This window comes from Erigeron canadensis, chromosome 8, assembly GCF_010389155.1.
Source record: "Erigeron canadensis isolate Cc75 chromosome 8, C_canadensis_v1, whole genome shotgun sequence".
In the NCBI taxonomy this organism is placed as follows: domain Eukaryota; kingdom Viridiplantae; phylum Streptophyta; class Magnoliopsida; order Asterales; family Asteraceae; genus Erigeron; species Erigeron canadensis.
Window position 1 is genome coordinate 837915 of NC_057768.1, and position 17781 is coordinate 855695.

General features: G+C 33.1%; 1 protein-coding gene across 1 annotated transcript; it reads left to right on the forward strand.

Moving 5' to 3' along the window:
• The first annotated feature begins 9077 nt into the window (after positions 1–9077).
• On the forward strand, positions 9078–17045 carry LOC122579889 (ATPase 4, plasma membrane-type-like). The gene is made up of 22 exons (XM_043752148.1): positions 9078–9219; positions 9686–9807; positions 9898–10017; positions 10104–10202; positions 10516–10653; positions 10790–10924; positions 11009–11188; positions 11339–11545; positions 11651–11770; positions 11851–11970; positions 12064–12186; positions 12260–12364; positions 12446–12590; positions 12754–12918; positions 13075–13313; positions 13915–13947; positions 14082–14163; positions 14643–14803; positions 14912–15097; positions 15761–15943; positions 16024–16199; positions 16668–17045. Exons 2-22 carry the CDS (start codon positions 9754–9756, stop codon positions 16762–16764), a joined length of 2868 nt encoding a protein of 955 aa, XP_043608083.1. The 5' UTR covers positions 9078–9219; positions 9686–9753; the 3' UTR covers positions 16765–17045.
• Positions 17046–17781: the final 736 nt, after the last annotated feature.

The following is a 17781-nucleotide window of genomic DNA, read 5'->3' on the forward strand; positions in this document are numbered from 1 at the left end:
TGCTAAATTCACTAAGGGTAGATCACATTCTATTAACTGGGTCTGTGTTACTATAGGGTAACATCTCCAAGAAAAAATCCTCACAAAAATGTCAACTTTAAGGGTCAAACTCATAACCTATAAAGGAAAATCCCAAATGTATCTGCCAACAATACTTACTTCATTTACTTTTGTATCTTAGTTAATTTATCAAAGGAAAATGATTAATAGACTTAAACGTCTGCTTAAAAATCAATCTAAAATCTTAAAAATTTTGACATGTGTATTCTACTAAGTCTCTTTTCTAATCTTATCCATTGAATCTTCCAAGTGTCACCATCTTATTATTAAGTTGATTTTTAGACATATTAATTAAGTTGATTTATCATTATCCTTTATCAAATTGTGTTTGTAATTTAGTATCTAAGAATAGTTTCACTTTTTTAATTGGACGGATATGTTATTGTAAAAACTATAAATAAAATCTTGAGAAATAAGGAACTCATTTAAATATTACTAAAATTGATTGATAGTGAAGATGATTAGAAAAATAGCCGTTTATTTAAACCAAAAAATTATGGATAATGACAAAATGTACGTCAGCATTGCCACATGTATGTGTATATGGGTGATCAATGATCATCCATCGATCCGTCTATTTGATCTTTCATAATCAACATATCCACACTCTCCCGTCACTACATCTTTTCCTAGTAAGGCACAAATTTTCAACATATCAGAGTAACATATATTATTCTTTACTAGCTTTGTATCCGCGTCATACGACGGGACATAGGAAAAAATAATGGTTAAGTAGCGGTACTCGCGCGATTACCGGATTATCGTACCTATGGCTATGTGTCTTTTAGACGGTGGCAGTTTTGGGGGGCGTTGGTTATGTGTGTTTTAGAGGGAGGCTGTGGCGGCTCAAGGTTTGTAGAGGCCTCAAACGAAATCAATTTTGGAGACCTAATCCATTACGATATAAATTAAAGTAACAAAAAAAGTAGCTCGACTTTTGTTATTCAACTACTAGTAATAAAAAAGATGTAGATGTTGATACAAAAACTAAAAAGGCGTTACTGCAATGTAAATTGTATAATGATACTTAGTCCTAAATCCAAACATTAAGTCTAATATACAGAATATTGAGACCTTAAAAATTTGGGGGCCTAAAGCGATCGCCTAGTCTCGTACTACTGTTGAGCCACCTCTGGGGAGGCGGTTCCGAGAGGATGTATGTGTGTTTTGTTCTGTAGGGATGTATGTGTGTGTTTTTTGGTATAATATAGAAAGGAGTTAAATTGGGCGTAAGGTTTTTTTAAGGGTATTTTCAATATATCAGGGTTAAAGTGTTCAGTGGTAGTGTAAATTAAAAAAGTAAAATAGAGAATTTAAAGGTAAAGTGTTTAATTTGGGAGGGGGTGGTTTATTTATATAGGGAGTATAGATATAGATAGTTTTTAGAGTTCATATGGATTTATAAATTTATTCTATGAATTTTTTTTTTTAAAAAAAAGGAGAGTGTGGATATGTTGAAAATTTATTCTATGGATTTTAACTACAAAAGTTTATTTTTTGGAAGTTTTCTACTCTAAAGTCTTGTTGAGTCGTTAAAGAAAAAAATAAGTATCCTGTAAAGTTGATTTTAAATGTTGAGGTAAACTTGGACAATATTAAATCTTTACATTAAATCGAAGCTCAAAATTTAAAGTTCTTTGATTTTAATCCAAGAAATAAAGTTACTTTTAACTTTACTAATCTATACACTATATAAATGAATACTTGGGTTTTTCTAACTTTGTCCTATGTGGCATGCTTAAGGAAGGTTTATTACAACTAAAGATCCTATGTGTCATGTGTATGTAAAATTTGCTCAAACAGTTAAGGTTAGATGGCGGTTATAACTCGACATTCTTCTTCCCTCCTCTTTTTGATTTAAATATTGAATTTAAATTTAAATCCAAGTAACCATATGGCAGTTATATGGATTTACTTTCACCTTGGTGTCTATAAAAACCAACCCATCACTTATCTTCTCATCATATAGCACACACATCAAATCAAATTCCGATCACGGCTTCCAAAAATCTTGTAATGATGTGCGAACTTCACACAAACCACAATCAATGTTCGATAACTGTGAGGATCATTAGGTTGTGGAATCCACAACCTGTGTATGGTAATGTGAACAACATCGTCTTGATGATCTTAATGGACGCAGTGGTTAGTTTTTGGAATCAAAATTTATTTCAGATGTTATATGTATGGTTTATTTATGATTTCATGAATATATAAAAGGTACAACTACTTATGTGTTTGTTTCAACTTTGTGTTTTAGGGTCACCGAATTCAAGCTTCCGTCAGGAAAAGTGTGATACCAACCTTTGAGAAACTTCTTCGTGCATCAGAACGTTGGGTCGTACAAGATTTTGGATAATCCATACAAAATAAATCTTCACAAATTGACTGTTGTTTTTCATGTTTTAGTTGTTTGTTGCTTGCTTTCTTAATCGTGCCATAACTCAAATCATAATCCGTTATGCATCAGTTAATCCAACTTTCCATGCCACTGTTTATTCTGCTCCTACTCAAATTTTGGCATATTCATCAGTTTAAGATAAATGTCTACAATGCTTGACTTTTTATATAGTTAAAAGATAGTTTGACATTCTATCAATATTTGTAATGCCCATTAGTGGGGGTGTCTAGGAGTTCATATTTTTAAGTTCCAACATGTATTAAAAACATGTAATTCTGTTCTTATATGAACTTCCATTTTTGTTTTTGGTCATCTTAATCTCCAAGATTTTTCCATCCGAGGTATTTTCTTATTTTTGATAGATTTGGTGCCAGGTTTGTTTGTTTGGACCGAAAAAGATCACCAACAAAAACGGAAGTTATTGTAAGTTTTTGGTTTTATTTAGTTATTTAATTAACTTTTTATATTTAATAACTATTATATATACGATATATATAAGATCTGATTTAGGCTATATATTTGTTTTGGAAATGGTTCGATGTTGCCCACATATTTTGTTGTGTTGCCGCTACGTTTTCTGCTGCATCGCGTATTGATATCGTCGAGAGGTAAATAAACTAATAACACTTTTCTCTACTCTTATATTTTTTATATATATGTATTTTAAAATCATAGTAATGAAACTATAGCTTTAATTTATATATTTGATATAAGTATTTAATCGATTTTGATTGCTTATATTTGATAGCTTTCTATAGCTGTTAAGTGTTAGATAGAAAGTCTTGGTGATAAAAAGTTGCATACTTGTGTAGATTTGGTTATGTTTTCTGTAATTAGGCAGTTTCTTAGCTGCTTTTGGTATTTCTAGATGTATATATAAGAGTAATAAAAATATGAACATCTATGGTTTATTGCACACTTTGTTTGACTGTTGTAAACGTTCTCATTTAACTTTACAAACTAATTATTAATTAATACAATTGTAAAGCCTAAGTATATTTTGGTACATTAATTGTATCAGAGTTGATATTAACTGTTAATTTACAGGAATTTCTGACATTTTTCTTGTGGGAATTGAATTCTAGAAAGAAAAAGTGGGAAAATATGTTTGTTAAGTTATGTGCTGCCAAACAAGAGTATCAAGTTAGAGTTTTATATGACTACTCAGGTGACAAGAAACTCGGATGTGCACCAGGACGTACGTGGAACAAGTTTTTGGCTGAAAATCACGTTAAAATCGGATGTATAATGATGTTTGTCAATGACAACAATCTGAATTTCAGTTTCCGAGTTTTCAATGAAGACGGAATTCAAGTTGATAATTAACTGAAAAGTAAGTGTTGTACTGTTCTGGCATATATGATTTCCTTTTCATTAATATATATATATAATTGGGAAAAAAATTTCTTATTTTATATCACGACTACTATTACGAGGTTAAGATCAATGTGTTCTTATGATACAACTGTTGCATATTATGTAGGTTTAGATTGACCTTTTATAAGTTGTTTTTGGCACCTTGAAGTGGTTGTGAATTTTTGGATGTACTGTTGCTGTAAAATATATGGTTGCTCGCTTTTGAAGGTAGGGTACGAAATTAAAGCCTGATGAAAAAGGTACATAGTTCGACAATCTGATCGAACTTAATTAGAATAATTATTTGATATCTCCGTTAATCATGTTTGTTTATAAGGTATGTAGTTTAAGTAGTCTAACAAATCATATGCTATCTTAGTCGTGTTGCTTTGTATATTATGTACTTTAAGTTTTAGTTTAAGAAAACATATGATGTATTTTGTGGCTAGGCTAACCACATGTTTTGTGGAAAGTTATGATGATCTACGTAGATTCAATGATGTGTCAATTTGGAAATTAAAGTAATGCCATTAGTATAGGGCTATATTTTTATTCCGTAAAAATATAGTTTCCTGTTTTGCACGAATTGCATTGTCTCATAATCGCACTTGCGTGATGCAACTTTATGTCACAATATCACACACTATTTGTAACTTATCCTGTTTATTATGAATATATCTGATTTTTAAATGATTATGACATTTTATTATAACATTGTTCATCAAATGTTGCTTTTAACAATGTCTATACGGTCTGTTAATATAAGTGTATAGATATATATATATTTTTTAAAAATTTTAATTGTATACTTGCAAGTCTATTAATTGTTGTCATTTTTTAAAAAAGAATCAAAGTAGTTATATTTAGTAAAACACATTATCTTGAAGCCTGTATCAGTTACCAAAAATTTAGATAAATTAAGTTTTAAAAAACTCTAAATGTACTTGGCCAGATACAAAAAACGGTTTTCCTTCAAAAGTAGGATACGGTTTTCATAATAAAGAAACAATAAGTTTTGATTCAAATTCAAAATTCAAATGTAAACTGCCTTTGAATAACTAACACCTTTCTTATTAAATTTAAACCTTATGTCAAATTAACTTAAACCTCATTTTATCACCAAAAACAAATCACATATACTTACTAAATCATCAAATTTTATAAATGCGATTATAAAATTTAGAGATGCCTATAATATTGAATAGGAAAAAAATATTTGCATGGAATTGGTGAGAATATATCAATAAACTTTTCCTTTTTTTTTCTATTTCCAATAGTTTGTATTTGCTTTAAATAAGATGTGCACATGAAGTTTGGTTCTGATTACAATCATCATTATTGTCTTTACACTTTCTTTTCAAACTTATAATACGAGCATGTGAATGTTATTATTGTTACTATTTTGCCATGAGTACATGAATTAATTCCAACTCCAGTAAATTGTGACATATTGCTTTATGATATCTATACATATATGTTCAGAAGTTGCGTACTCAAAGATCTATACAATTTACGTCAAAATTTTAGGTTGTCCGTGCATCGCACGGGTCTAGGCACTAGTAAAGTTATAAAACCTTATATAATAAATAGTTATGAACTTTGTTTATTGAATGAAAGAGTTACTAATAGTTCAATTATGTGGATAAATGTGATGACATGTCTATAACTTTTAACATTTGAGATTTTCTTTTCTTTTCTAAATATCAAATTATGACGGTGTGTTTTCAACCCATTGATCTATTAACCCATCTATCCATCAAACTCTTTTTCGGGGTGAGTTTAAATTTTCCATTGCAGCCATCAACTCCATGATAAATTAAATATAAATTACTCACATACATTGAGTAACAACATGTTTGACTTCACCTACAACCGTGGACCTATTAGTCTACTAAGACCTTAAACCAATCTATTTGACCAAAAACAACCCATAAACAGTACCAGATATCGGAATGAAAATCACGTGTGTCCAAATTTAGTTAATTTGGGTAAAAAAAAATTTTTCTCCGTATTCAATGTAATGGGTCGGGTCTTAACAAAACACCATATATATACTAAAATGAAATTCTTTCGCAAACGCAGAGAAAGTCCTTTCATAAAGTACCTATTAACATTTAAGTGAAATTCTTTTAAGATTTAATAGTTCTACCTTGTCATATCGTTAACCTCTACTTCTATTCCGACCACTATTTTAAACATAAAGAGATAGAGTTTCTTATTTGGTTCCCCCTTCCTCTCATGACCATTCTTAAATCTTGCAAAATTAGTTGTTAGGTTAATTGAACTACTTGAAAAAATCTTTTGATAAGTTTAGTGTTTTAAATATTAGATATTTTAAATTAGAAATGAAAGAAGAGTGACTAAAACTTTCACAATAATGAACCATTAAGATTAGAAGAAGAGCATATGTGTTTTTTAAAATTGTTGTATCTTATAACTAACTTATATAGGAATAGAAGAATATGTATATCTAATTATAATTTATTTACTTCAAATGATTCAAAAGACTTATTTTATAATTTACCCAGGTCCGCATCTTTGAATAACATGTATCTAGTTATAATTTTCTATATGTTTGACATAAAAATTTCTGTTCTAACGTTGATCCGTAGACCTAGTTTAGTACCACATAAAACCGCCCTTACCTAAAAACCTATCAACATATTTGACATGTATGACCTGAAATCAAACTGAAACTAATTCGCCATCTTGTCAATCCGTTTGATCTATTTAACCCGAAACCATACTCACCAACCCGACGACCTCTTTTTAATAAGGTTGGTTGTTGGGTTCAAGTTAGTGGGTTGTTGGTTAGGGTTAAGTTTGAGTTCTTAACCCCATATAGATAGCGGCTCAGCTTGAATTAGGTCTTTTCAACCCGATAACTCGAACTCATCCCGATTGCCACGCATACCTTACTCCCTTCTTCTCGGGACTTTCAATTCTGTCTTAATTAGTAGACCAGATCCTTCCATTCATTAAAGTAAGCTTTATGCGGTATTTTCTTTGTTTATATTTTACTAAAGTTGGTGTGAAATGAGGACCAACCTACCACAAGTCAAATGTAACTTTGAAGTTAGTCACATATGATTTGGTAATATGGAAAAAATGAATCATGTGTTGCATGTCATACTATTATTTTTTATGCATGATGAAAAGTCATAAATGTTGTGTTTGTGTAGTTGAATCAACTTTGAATACATATTCAGTTTCGGTTAAAAATTAAATACAAGAACCTTTTTTAAGATACTAGCACGGTACCCGCGTAATGCGGCGGTGTTGTGGCGGCGGCGATGTGGTGGTGGGGTCACTATTGGTGGTGGAGACGGTGTCGAGTGGTGTAGAGAAGTGATGTAAAGATAATTGATAAAAAATTAATGGAAATATTTTGGATAAATAACTGATATTGTAATTTAATCTTTAATGGTATTTTAGATAATTCCTCCATAACTTCTAAAGAGAAAGTTGTTTTATTTATTAAATAATATAAAAGTATAGATTAGGTGTATAGGAGAATTAAGATTAAGAAATAAGGGTATTTTGGGTATAAAAAAATGCTGAATTTCCTAAAATAGAAAAAGTCAATATGCTTTATAAGGGTTTATAGATATGTTGGTACATTCTAAGTTACGAGAGATACTGCCCGCGCGTTGCGGTGGTGATATGGTGGAAGTGATAGGTCAAGTCATAAAATATGATAGTCAAATGCCTTAACCGTACGGGCTCCGCCCTCAGATTTAAAAATTTGTCGAAAGTATATCGAATGACATCTCTAATGAAAGAGCATGGAATTTTAAGAACACCCATACAATTTTTATAATTTATCGATATACGGTTTTTGAGATAAAAGATTTTGAATGAATTAGAGGAATAAAATGATTTATAGATGAGACAGAAAAAAAAAATTCGTGGTTGAGATTTAAGGTTATATAAGTATATTAGGTAGAGATGTTTAAATTAGTGAATAAAAAATAAAGGTATTTTAGATAGTTCAAATCATCTTTTCTTTAAAAAAAAACACAAAAAATGCTTTATAAGATAGTATTAGATATGACTTATATTATAAGAAAATTTATGTCATATCAATGTGATACACTAATTAGTCAATACTTCACATTAAAATCATAAAAATAAGGTGTTAGTTAGCATATAATACATTCAAATATACCCAAACTGAGACAAAGACTTTGGAATCGTTCAAGAAAGCATTCTATAAATACATTTTAAATAACTATATATTGTTCTCATTTTTGAAAAGCTTCTCACTTGACACCTCAAACGGGATCTAAACTCTAAAGCATGTCATGGATGCAGTTTCTAAAATTTCATATTGTTCCCGATTTAATAAACTTTTTATTTGTCATTTTAAGAAACTTTTCATTTGAACCCACACTATTTACATATAGCTCTTTTTATAGATTTTTCTTTTCCTTCGCAAACCATCAGAACCTTTAAATTATGTATTAGATAGTGTTTTAAGTTCAATCACATTTAAAAACAATTAAATTGTTGAAAGCATATAAAGTTACATCTATACTACTATATAAAATTTAAATCAATACGTTGAAAAGTTTACAATTTTGGGACATGCAAAATTACCATTTTATCCTTAATTAATTAACTTACACAATCATTCCATAATCTTTTAAAAGATATTCATTATCCCTAAAAATCAAATATCTTTGGATCAATTACCTACACCATTTGACGCCGTCGCCATCACCATCGGTCAACGCCACTACATCGCAACTAATGTCATCATCGTCGCATTGCGCCGGTACCATGCTCGTATAATTTAATACGCTCACATATAAAAGAATTTGTTTATGCGCACCATTCATATCAATGGTTATTATGGAAGCTCTTAATAAACCAAAAAATATATATTAATAATTTAGAAAAAAAAAAAAAAAACAAGATTACTACACATACATACATACATAAACAAAAACCATAGTGTTATCATCATTAGTAAGACAAAATAGTCATAGAATCATTCCAATTACATCTCTATCAACCACCAAACATCTTTCTCTCATTTTGACAAGTAACTGCCAATTTTTAATGGTGTTTTTATCTCCCAATCACCAATTAAAAATTAAATATATCTCTTCTCCTTTTTGATTGAAAGTCTAATTAGTGGTACCCGCCAAATTCATCACAATCATAATACAAAATGACTCTTTTGCCCTTTCTTATACCATCATATTACACTACTCTTATATTGAACTAGCCGAGCTTCCCGCAATGTATTAGCAGCTCTTACTACTTACTTTCATCTATATTATCTATATCTATATATCTATACACATATATATATAAAATAAAACAATTATTTGTCAAAGCGAACAGTCTTCTCTACCTAATTCAACAACTCTTGCGTCATCGGTCATTGTTTGCAGGTATATATATATATATCCGTAATTCGAGTTCGATTTGGTTTTCGTGTGATTTTAAATATCGACTTATTTTTAGATGATTGATGTGATTATGTGCGGTTAGCTAAATATTGTGTAAGTTAGAGCTGATTATATATGAATTTATATCTAATACGTAATTTAAAAGTTTTCGCCTTTTTGAATGGGCCTTAAACTCACTATATATATATATATTTAGTATTATAATTAATTTATTCAAATGAAACAATTCTGATAGTGAAACAGGTAGGAAAGAGGGTGACCGATGACACGTGGCAGTTTTAGTTCATTTTGATAACACTTACTACTTTCCTCATTTACAAGCTATATGTATTATTGGATGATTAAATTAGATGATTGAATATTTTATAAGTTTATTGTAATTGTAGTTTTTGTATTTGATGGTTTGTGTTTTGTGAATCCAAAAGTTGATCGGTTCGGGTTTTTAAAGGTGCAGTCTTTGCTATTAAGGTTATCTTGTGAAGTGTAGAGAGCTGAGAAACTAATTAAGAACCAAGGATGGGGGAGACAGATGATATAATGGAAGCCGTGAAGAAAGAAGCAGTCGATTTAGTAAGGAATCGTCGATATTGGTGTCAATGATTACGATTTATTTTTTTTTCGGATTTATTGTATGAGTAATGAATTTATTTTGAATTATAGGAAACAATTCCAATTGAGGAAGTTTTCGAAAGTTTGAGGTGTTCCAAAGATGGGCTTACATCAGAAGATGCTGCAAAAAGATTGGAGATTTTCGGTTACAACAAGCTTGAAGAGAAGAAGGTAACTACTGTTTCCGATTCTGATATGACACTTTGTATATCTCTGTTGAGGTGATTTGAGATTCATTGAAAGCTGTAAATTTGCAGGAAAGCAAGTTTTTGAAGTTCTTAGGGTTTATGTGGAACCCCCTATCATGGGTTATGGAAGTTGCTGCGATTATGGCTATCGCACTTGCTAACGGAGGAGTAAGCAATCTAAACTGTATATAAATATCACTAGTTGATTGTTTGTGTGATAAAAGTATTGTGTTACCGTATACAAAGGAGTGACACCCCAGTGGTGCTGCCACCATGTGACCACATGGGCCACAGATGAAGGCTATAGGTCACAGGGGAGAAACTATATCTTGTGATTCATGTGTGAGGATGGTGCTTTACCGGGCATGAGTTCTATGCGGTGTGCGTTCTGGGTACTAAGACATTACATGTGACTAGAGGGTTCCCACTCACTTACCTTTTTTGTTTACCGTATGGTTCATGAAACTTGGTTATTTTGCAGGGTAAACCACCTGATTGGCAGGATTTTGTTGGGATCATCACACTGCTTCTCATCAATTCAACAATAAGCTTTATAGAGGAGAACAATGCTGGTAATGCAGCAGCAGCTCTTATGGCACATCTTGCGCCCAAAGCGAAGGTATTGGCAGTAACATTTTTTCTGCTGATTTAATATTAATCAAGGATTTTCGGTGAAATTAAGTGTGTGTGAGAGTTTTAAATTTTTCGTACGTGTTGTATACGTTAGATTAACCAGTCCACATGAAATTTTTTAGGTGCTTCGCGATGGAAAATGGAATGAGGAAGATGCAGCCATTCTTGTTCCAGGTGATATAATCAGTATTAAACTCGGAGATATTATTGCAGCAGATGCTCGACTTCTTGAGGGTGATCCATTAAAGATAGACCAGGTTGTTATTTATTATTATGATGATTATCTTTATTTTATACTGAACTATTTGATATATCCTTTTACTTATTGGTTGAGACTGCAGTCTGCACTCACTGGAGAGTCCCTTCCCGTGACAAAGCAATCCGGGGATGGAGTTTATTCAGGCTCTACATGCAAACAGGGGGAGATTGAAGCAGTGGTCATTGCCACAGGTGTGCATACCTTCTTTGGAAAGGCTGCACATCTTGTAGACTCCACAAACCAAGTTGGTCATTTTCAGAAGGTATGCTAGCTATGTTCTTTCTGGTTTCTTGTTAACTAACAGCAGGCAATTAGATACCAGTTCCTGTTTATATACATTTTTTTTTATTCTTGTTATATCTTTGTATTTTTATGATGCATGATATGGTAATATAGATGTCAAAACTTGCAGGTTCTGACAGCAATTGGGAACTTTTGTATATGTTCAATTGCGGTAGGAATGATAGTGGAAATCATTGTGATGTATCCAATTCAAGGGCGTAAATATCGTCCTGGAATTGACAATTTGCTAGTCCTTCTCATCGGTGGAATTCCTATTGCAATGCCAACAGTTTTATCTGTCACAATGGCAATTGGTTCCCATCGCTTATCTCAGCAGGTTGATAAAAGTTCTTGGTCGCTATGTTGTTTCATGCATGAGGTTTTTTTTTCCGTCTAAAGGACCTTATATGTATGTATGTTTTAATTCTCTACATCACTGTAGGGGGCTATCACAAAAAGAATGACAGCAATAGAGGAAATGGCAGGTATGGATGTTCTTTGCAGTGATAAAACTGGGACTCTGACTCTGAACAAGCTTTCTGTTGACAAAAATCTCATAGAGGTTGCTTACAAATTTCAGTACTAAATTTGTGTAATTGTCGTTTTACTTTCGTATCTGTGATGTATATCTTTTATTTGCAGATATTTGCAAAAGGAGTGGATGCTGATATGGTGGTGTTGATGGCTGCAAGAGCCTCTCGGTTGGAAAACCAAGACGCAATAGATGCTGCTATAGTAGGCATGTTGGCTGACCCAAAAGAGGTACGGAACTTCTACTGTTCACATCATTGATGTAGCACAGTATATGGTAAATAGACTGAATCTACGGTGAAATAATTCTAGTTTCTTATCTAGGCAAGAGCTGGAATTCGGGAGATCCATTTCCTTCCATTTAACCCAACTGATAAGCGGACAGCATTGACATATATTGATGGTGAAAATAAAATGCATCGTGTCAGTAAGGGCGCCCCTGAACAGGTAAGCTACTGATGTGCATGTACATCTATACTAATCAGATCCTGACCAATTGCATGAATTCTATGGTTCTCAGATTTTGAATCTTGCACATAATAAATCAGACATTGAGCGTAGGGTTCATCTTGTGATAGATAAATTTGCTGAACGTGGTTTACGATCCCTTGCTGTAGCATACCAGGTATACAAAATTTATCTAATAAATAAAAGATCCTACAGTACAAGTGGCGTTTAATTTGATACAAGTATTATCTATAAACAGGAAGTCCCTACAGGAAAGAAGGAGGACCCAGGAGGTCCATGGGAATTTGTTGGCCTCATGCCTCTCTTTGACCCACCGAGGCATGATAGTGCAGAGACGATCAGAAGGGCACTGAATCTTGGAGTAAGCGTAAAAATGATCACAGGTATGGATTTTTAGTTTATCAAAAAGTATCATGAAGACACTGAAGCTACTTAAGGACATAAACAAAAGGCTAAATATTTTGCAATAAAGTAAATCCACATCCATTATGTGCAAATGAATTTGATAATTACTTCAGTTCACATTTCATTTCAAATATTGAGTAGGTGATCAACTAGCAATAGGAAAAGAAACTGGACGCCGTCTTGGAATGGGGACCAACATGTATCCGTCATCTGCATTACTGGGACAGAATAAAGACGAATCGATCATTGCTTTGCCCGTTGATGAGTTGATTGAAAAGGCTGATGGATTTGCTGGTGTCTTTCCTGGTAAGTCCAGGAAATAGTTGAATTGATTGTTTCAGGATTATCACACTCATATATTATCTAGGAAATAGCTGAATTATAATTACTTCGGGTTATTCTACTATGGCCTTCTAGTTATCAGGTAGTTGCCCGGCTTACGCATTTACGTTTTTGCTACAGAGCATAAATATGAGATTGTAAAGCGGTTGCAAGCAAGAAAGCATATATGTGGTATGACTGGTGATGGAGTGAATGACGCACCTGCACTTAAGAAAGCAGACATCGGTATAGCGGTTGCAGATGCAACTGATGCTGCTCGTAGCGCATCCGATATAGTACTGACAGAACCTGGTCTTAGTGTTATTATCAGTGCTGTGCTAACTAGCCGAGCAATCTTTCAAAGGATGAAAAACTACACTGTAAGTTCAAGCTCAGATTGTAAGCATCTCTTACACATCTTGTTAAATTCTTCCATTGATCAGATTAGATCATCTGTAATTGATGACGAATCTCCATTCATCTCTAAACCATGAATATCAACAATTCAACTAAAAGGTGACAACGTTTTATCTACAAGATCTGATTAGGAAAGATCAGGTCAAATGGGCTGAATGGGTAGAAAATCTTCCAGAAGTGTATTAAAATGCATATAATGCTTAAACCTTTTACTAAAAAGAGTTGGCTTATTATTGTAATTAGTTTTATGTAAAAATATATAAGCACTTTTGCCTTTATCAAGTTACAAATAAAAAGTGTTGTTAGACATCTGAAGTGCCTTGACCCACTACTGTCACCCGTTTTGACCTGTTACCTAACCTGTTCACTCTGACATATCTAATCAAAATGATTACTCAAGTTTAAAGGAAATGGGCTAAACTCATATGTTTGTCTAATGTGTTACAATATAAGCAGTAACCATTTAGTTTTGTTATTACAGAATTCTTCGTTGCAGCTGATAGCTGTTAGTTGTATCAGTTAAAAGACGCCCTGATTTTCTAATGCACAATTTCTTTTATGCAGATTTATGCAGTTTCCATTACTATTCGTATAGTGGTATGCTACTATGTTTTTCTATTCTATACTATTCAACATAACGCTCATTAGAGTGACATATTTATCTTCCATTATACCCTTTGAATGCTTTCTACTTCACTGTTTGACCTAAATCTCCTCGCCTTGTTTAACAGCTTGGTTTCATGCTACTAGCTCTCATATGGAAGTTTGATTTTCCGCCCTTCATGGTGCTGATCATTGCGATTCTTAATGATGGTTAGTATATGCCTTTAACATAGCTGTATTGCATTTTTCGATAGTTTCTTGTTTAGATAGGTAACCATTTAAAAACACATACCCTGATGCTGTGTTACCTAACAGATTGCTTTTTATTGATTAACCTTGAGGTCTGTATCGGCTGGGTCAAGTTGTCCCATACTCCATAAACAACTCTTCTTTTCATTTTCTGAACTTTATATTAATTAATAGTTAATGTGTTATTTATGATTAAAAAATGATGCAAGGACAATTATAATCTAAGTTTTTACGGAAAAATAAGTCTTGGTGAGTTGGGGGGGTTCACTGAAATTTCACCTTAGGAAACTTTTAACTCGTTCTACCCATTTGACCTGTTTTACTTTTAGCTATTTTTCATGATTTGACCTGTTTGAGACGAAACGCAACTCAATCCCTGTCTACAAGTACATGGGTTTGCGTCTTTGATAATCACGCTTACCTTTCTATCGGACTTCCAGGTACCATTATGACAATATCCAAGGATAGAGTGAAGCCATCTCCTCAACCAGACAGCTGGAAATTGTCAGAGATTTTTGCTACAGGGATCATTCTTGGTAGCTACTTGGCTATGATGACTGTCATTTTCTTCTATGTAGCATATGATACCGACTTTTTCCCAGTAAGGAAGTTTCACTTCAGATTAGATTTGCACATTGGTTTTTATCAACTGCTATTTTACTATCTGTTTATCTGAATTTTATATGATGTACTTCATGGCATTTTATAGCGTGTCTTTAGCGTTTCAAGCCTACAGAAAGGTGCACGTGATGACTTTAGAAAGCTAGCCTCAGCAATATATCTACAAGTTAGTACCATCAGTCAAGCCCTCATATTCGTTACACGATCTAGAAGTTGGTCTTATAAAGAACGCCCAGGAGCTCTACTTTTTGGGGCTTTTTTGGGTGCTCAATTGGTAAGTTGAGATGTTATAATCCCCCTTTCCTTTTCATTAATAGAGAAAGTAAGTAAGTAACTGCTCAGTGCCGCCTTCCACGGGTTTTGAGCCCCAATACCTCGACGGTGTATGGGGAGGTTAAGATGTAGGCAGACCTTACCTCTACCTAAGTAGAGAGGCTACTTCCAGTTTCTACCTAAATGGTAGAAAAGGCCCTCCAACCTTTGCATGGGATGAGGATCAAACCCATGACCTCTGTCTCCAGAGGCAAGGGTGTTTACCACTGATCCAACCATGCTGCTTTTTTCCTTTTCATTAATGTATTTGGCTAATAATTGTCAATCTCGATTCCTTTATTTATAAATGGGTGGATTTGGGTTGTGTGTTAGCTCTAATGGTCAACCGGGTAAAATAAAAAAGTTAGCTAGAAGTGAACAGGTTGTAATATGTCCGAAGTGTATGTATAATGTATAAAAATTACTTAATCTAGAAAGCTGCATGATTGTTCAAGTTATATAATACAGGCAAAGGACCCAGCCTAATTTCACCTGTTACCCAAACAGACCAACCCGTCCATTATGACACATTTAATTGTGTGTCTGTCTATAGCATATAACATCCTTGAATAACATCCTTGAATAGAGAGTTGGTTAACTTTTGTTATCTTTTTTTTCCCCTTAGATTGCAACTTTGATTGCCGTTTATGCAAACTGGAGTTTTGCTGCAATTGAAGGGATTGGATGGGGATGGGCTGGAGTTATATGGCTTTATAACATTATATTCTACATCCCACTGGATTTCATCAAGTTCTTTATCAGATACGCAATAAGTGGTAGAGCTTGGGATCTTGTCATTGATCAAAGGGTAAGTAAAACATTGTATAAATATATGTGAAATAATGCAGCCAAAACTGGATAGCTGAAATGATTTTTATCTCTTTGCAGGTTGCTTTTACCAGGAAAAGGAACTTTGGAAAGGAAGACCGTGAGCTTAAATGGGCTGCGGCACAGAGGACACTTCATGGATTGGATCCACCAGAGATTCAACATGTTGAACGAAACAATTACAATGAACTCAATCAAATGGCTGAAGATGCAAAACGCCGAGCTGAGATGACAAGGTACATTACCTTTCTTTTGCAATTCTTACACCTATTGACCATTACTTATCAAATCTGGAGATCACAAAGAGAAGAAAATGGAGATTATTTAGATGGTATCTATGTCATCTTCATAAAGTTGCATTAAGTAAAACTTCTAAACAGAGGCTAAGTAGAACACAAAAGATATTAGAACAAATTTTTTCAGTTGTTTATTTACCTGGAGTTTTTAATCAAAGTTCAATTTGATTTGGGCTAAAACAATAACATTGCTATTGCTCAAGACAAGTCAACTAGTCAGGTTAGTCCCACGGGGGGTTCTGCAAGCACCTTTTGTCAAATTACTAAGCTCTACAACGTATTAATATGTTAGGTTAATTAGTTAATATATGTGCCAAGGGTCTATGATCGATTTTGACAGATTTATAAATTAATGTGTTAAAAGGTTAATGACTTTTCCTGATACCATCATACGATTGTTTAATGCAGGCTCCGAGAGTTGCTTACGCTGAAAGGCCACGTGGAATCAGTTGTGAAAATGAAGAATATCGACATAGATACCATTCAACAATCGTACACCGTTTGAGAAGCACATCATACACAATGCTTCATACTACTATTTGAACACATATGTATGTAGTATGCACCTGTCCAAGTGCCTAGAGGAGTAGCATCTTCAATATTCGAGTGTTGTCATTGTGAGTAGCCCACGTAGAATAGAATGTGTTTATAGATTATCCCCTTCAATTCCCCAAGATAGAAAACCAAGAAACTGTCTTAATGCATTTGTCATGATCAACATCAATTTCCAAGGATAGAAACATGTGTATCATTTCCAGTTTTATATCATATCCTTAATTTCTGCAATCATTTAGAATTTAATCATACGGTAACTGATAACCGAATAAAAGTAAATTACATGAGTTGTGATCCCTTTAATTAGTTTGATTATTTATGATGCCCTTTTTCATCTTTTCACTCTCCTTACATGCATGGTTCCTACTGGCGCGGCTACTATTTGTAGGATTTATAAGTCCGTCAAGTTAACTTTTTACCAAGGATAATTGTATGTTTGACAATCCGTGTGATTTACTCGATTTATATTTGACCTCCTTACATAGTTAATGTTAACAAAGTTAAATGATGTTGAATACAAACAAATAAAAGATGTGCTTTAAATCGCAATGTCCGGGTTTATATTTGATCTCCTACCAATTAACATTAAGATGAATATGGCTAAGGCCTTGGTTGGATCTCTTAGTCTCCTACCAATTAACATGTCTTATTTATGACTATTAAGTATATTATAAGTTATAATGAAATATTAAATATATTACAAGTTAGGTTATAATGAAAACTTAATACGAGTATGTTACAGCAGTCACTCATAATTTGCCAAACTTATTGGGCTAGTGTAGCTATTTGGCCCAAGTCAGGTAGTGACATGTAGTATGTCCAACCCTTAAATACAAACCCAAATATAATTTGAAACTTTATATCTATATTAGGGGAGAAGATTCCTTCAAGTTACCCCTAACATAACTAAGTAATTTTGACCCTTAAATGAAAATCAAAGGCCAAGATTCAACAAGATTCAAAGATG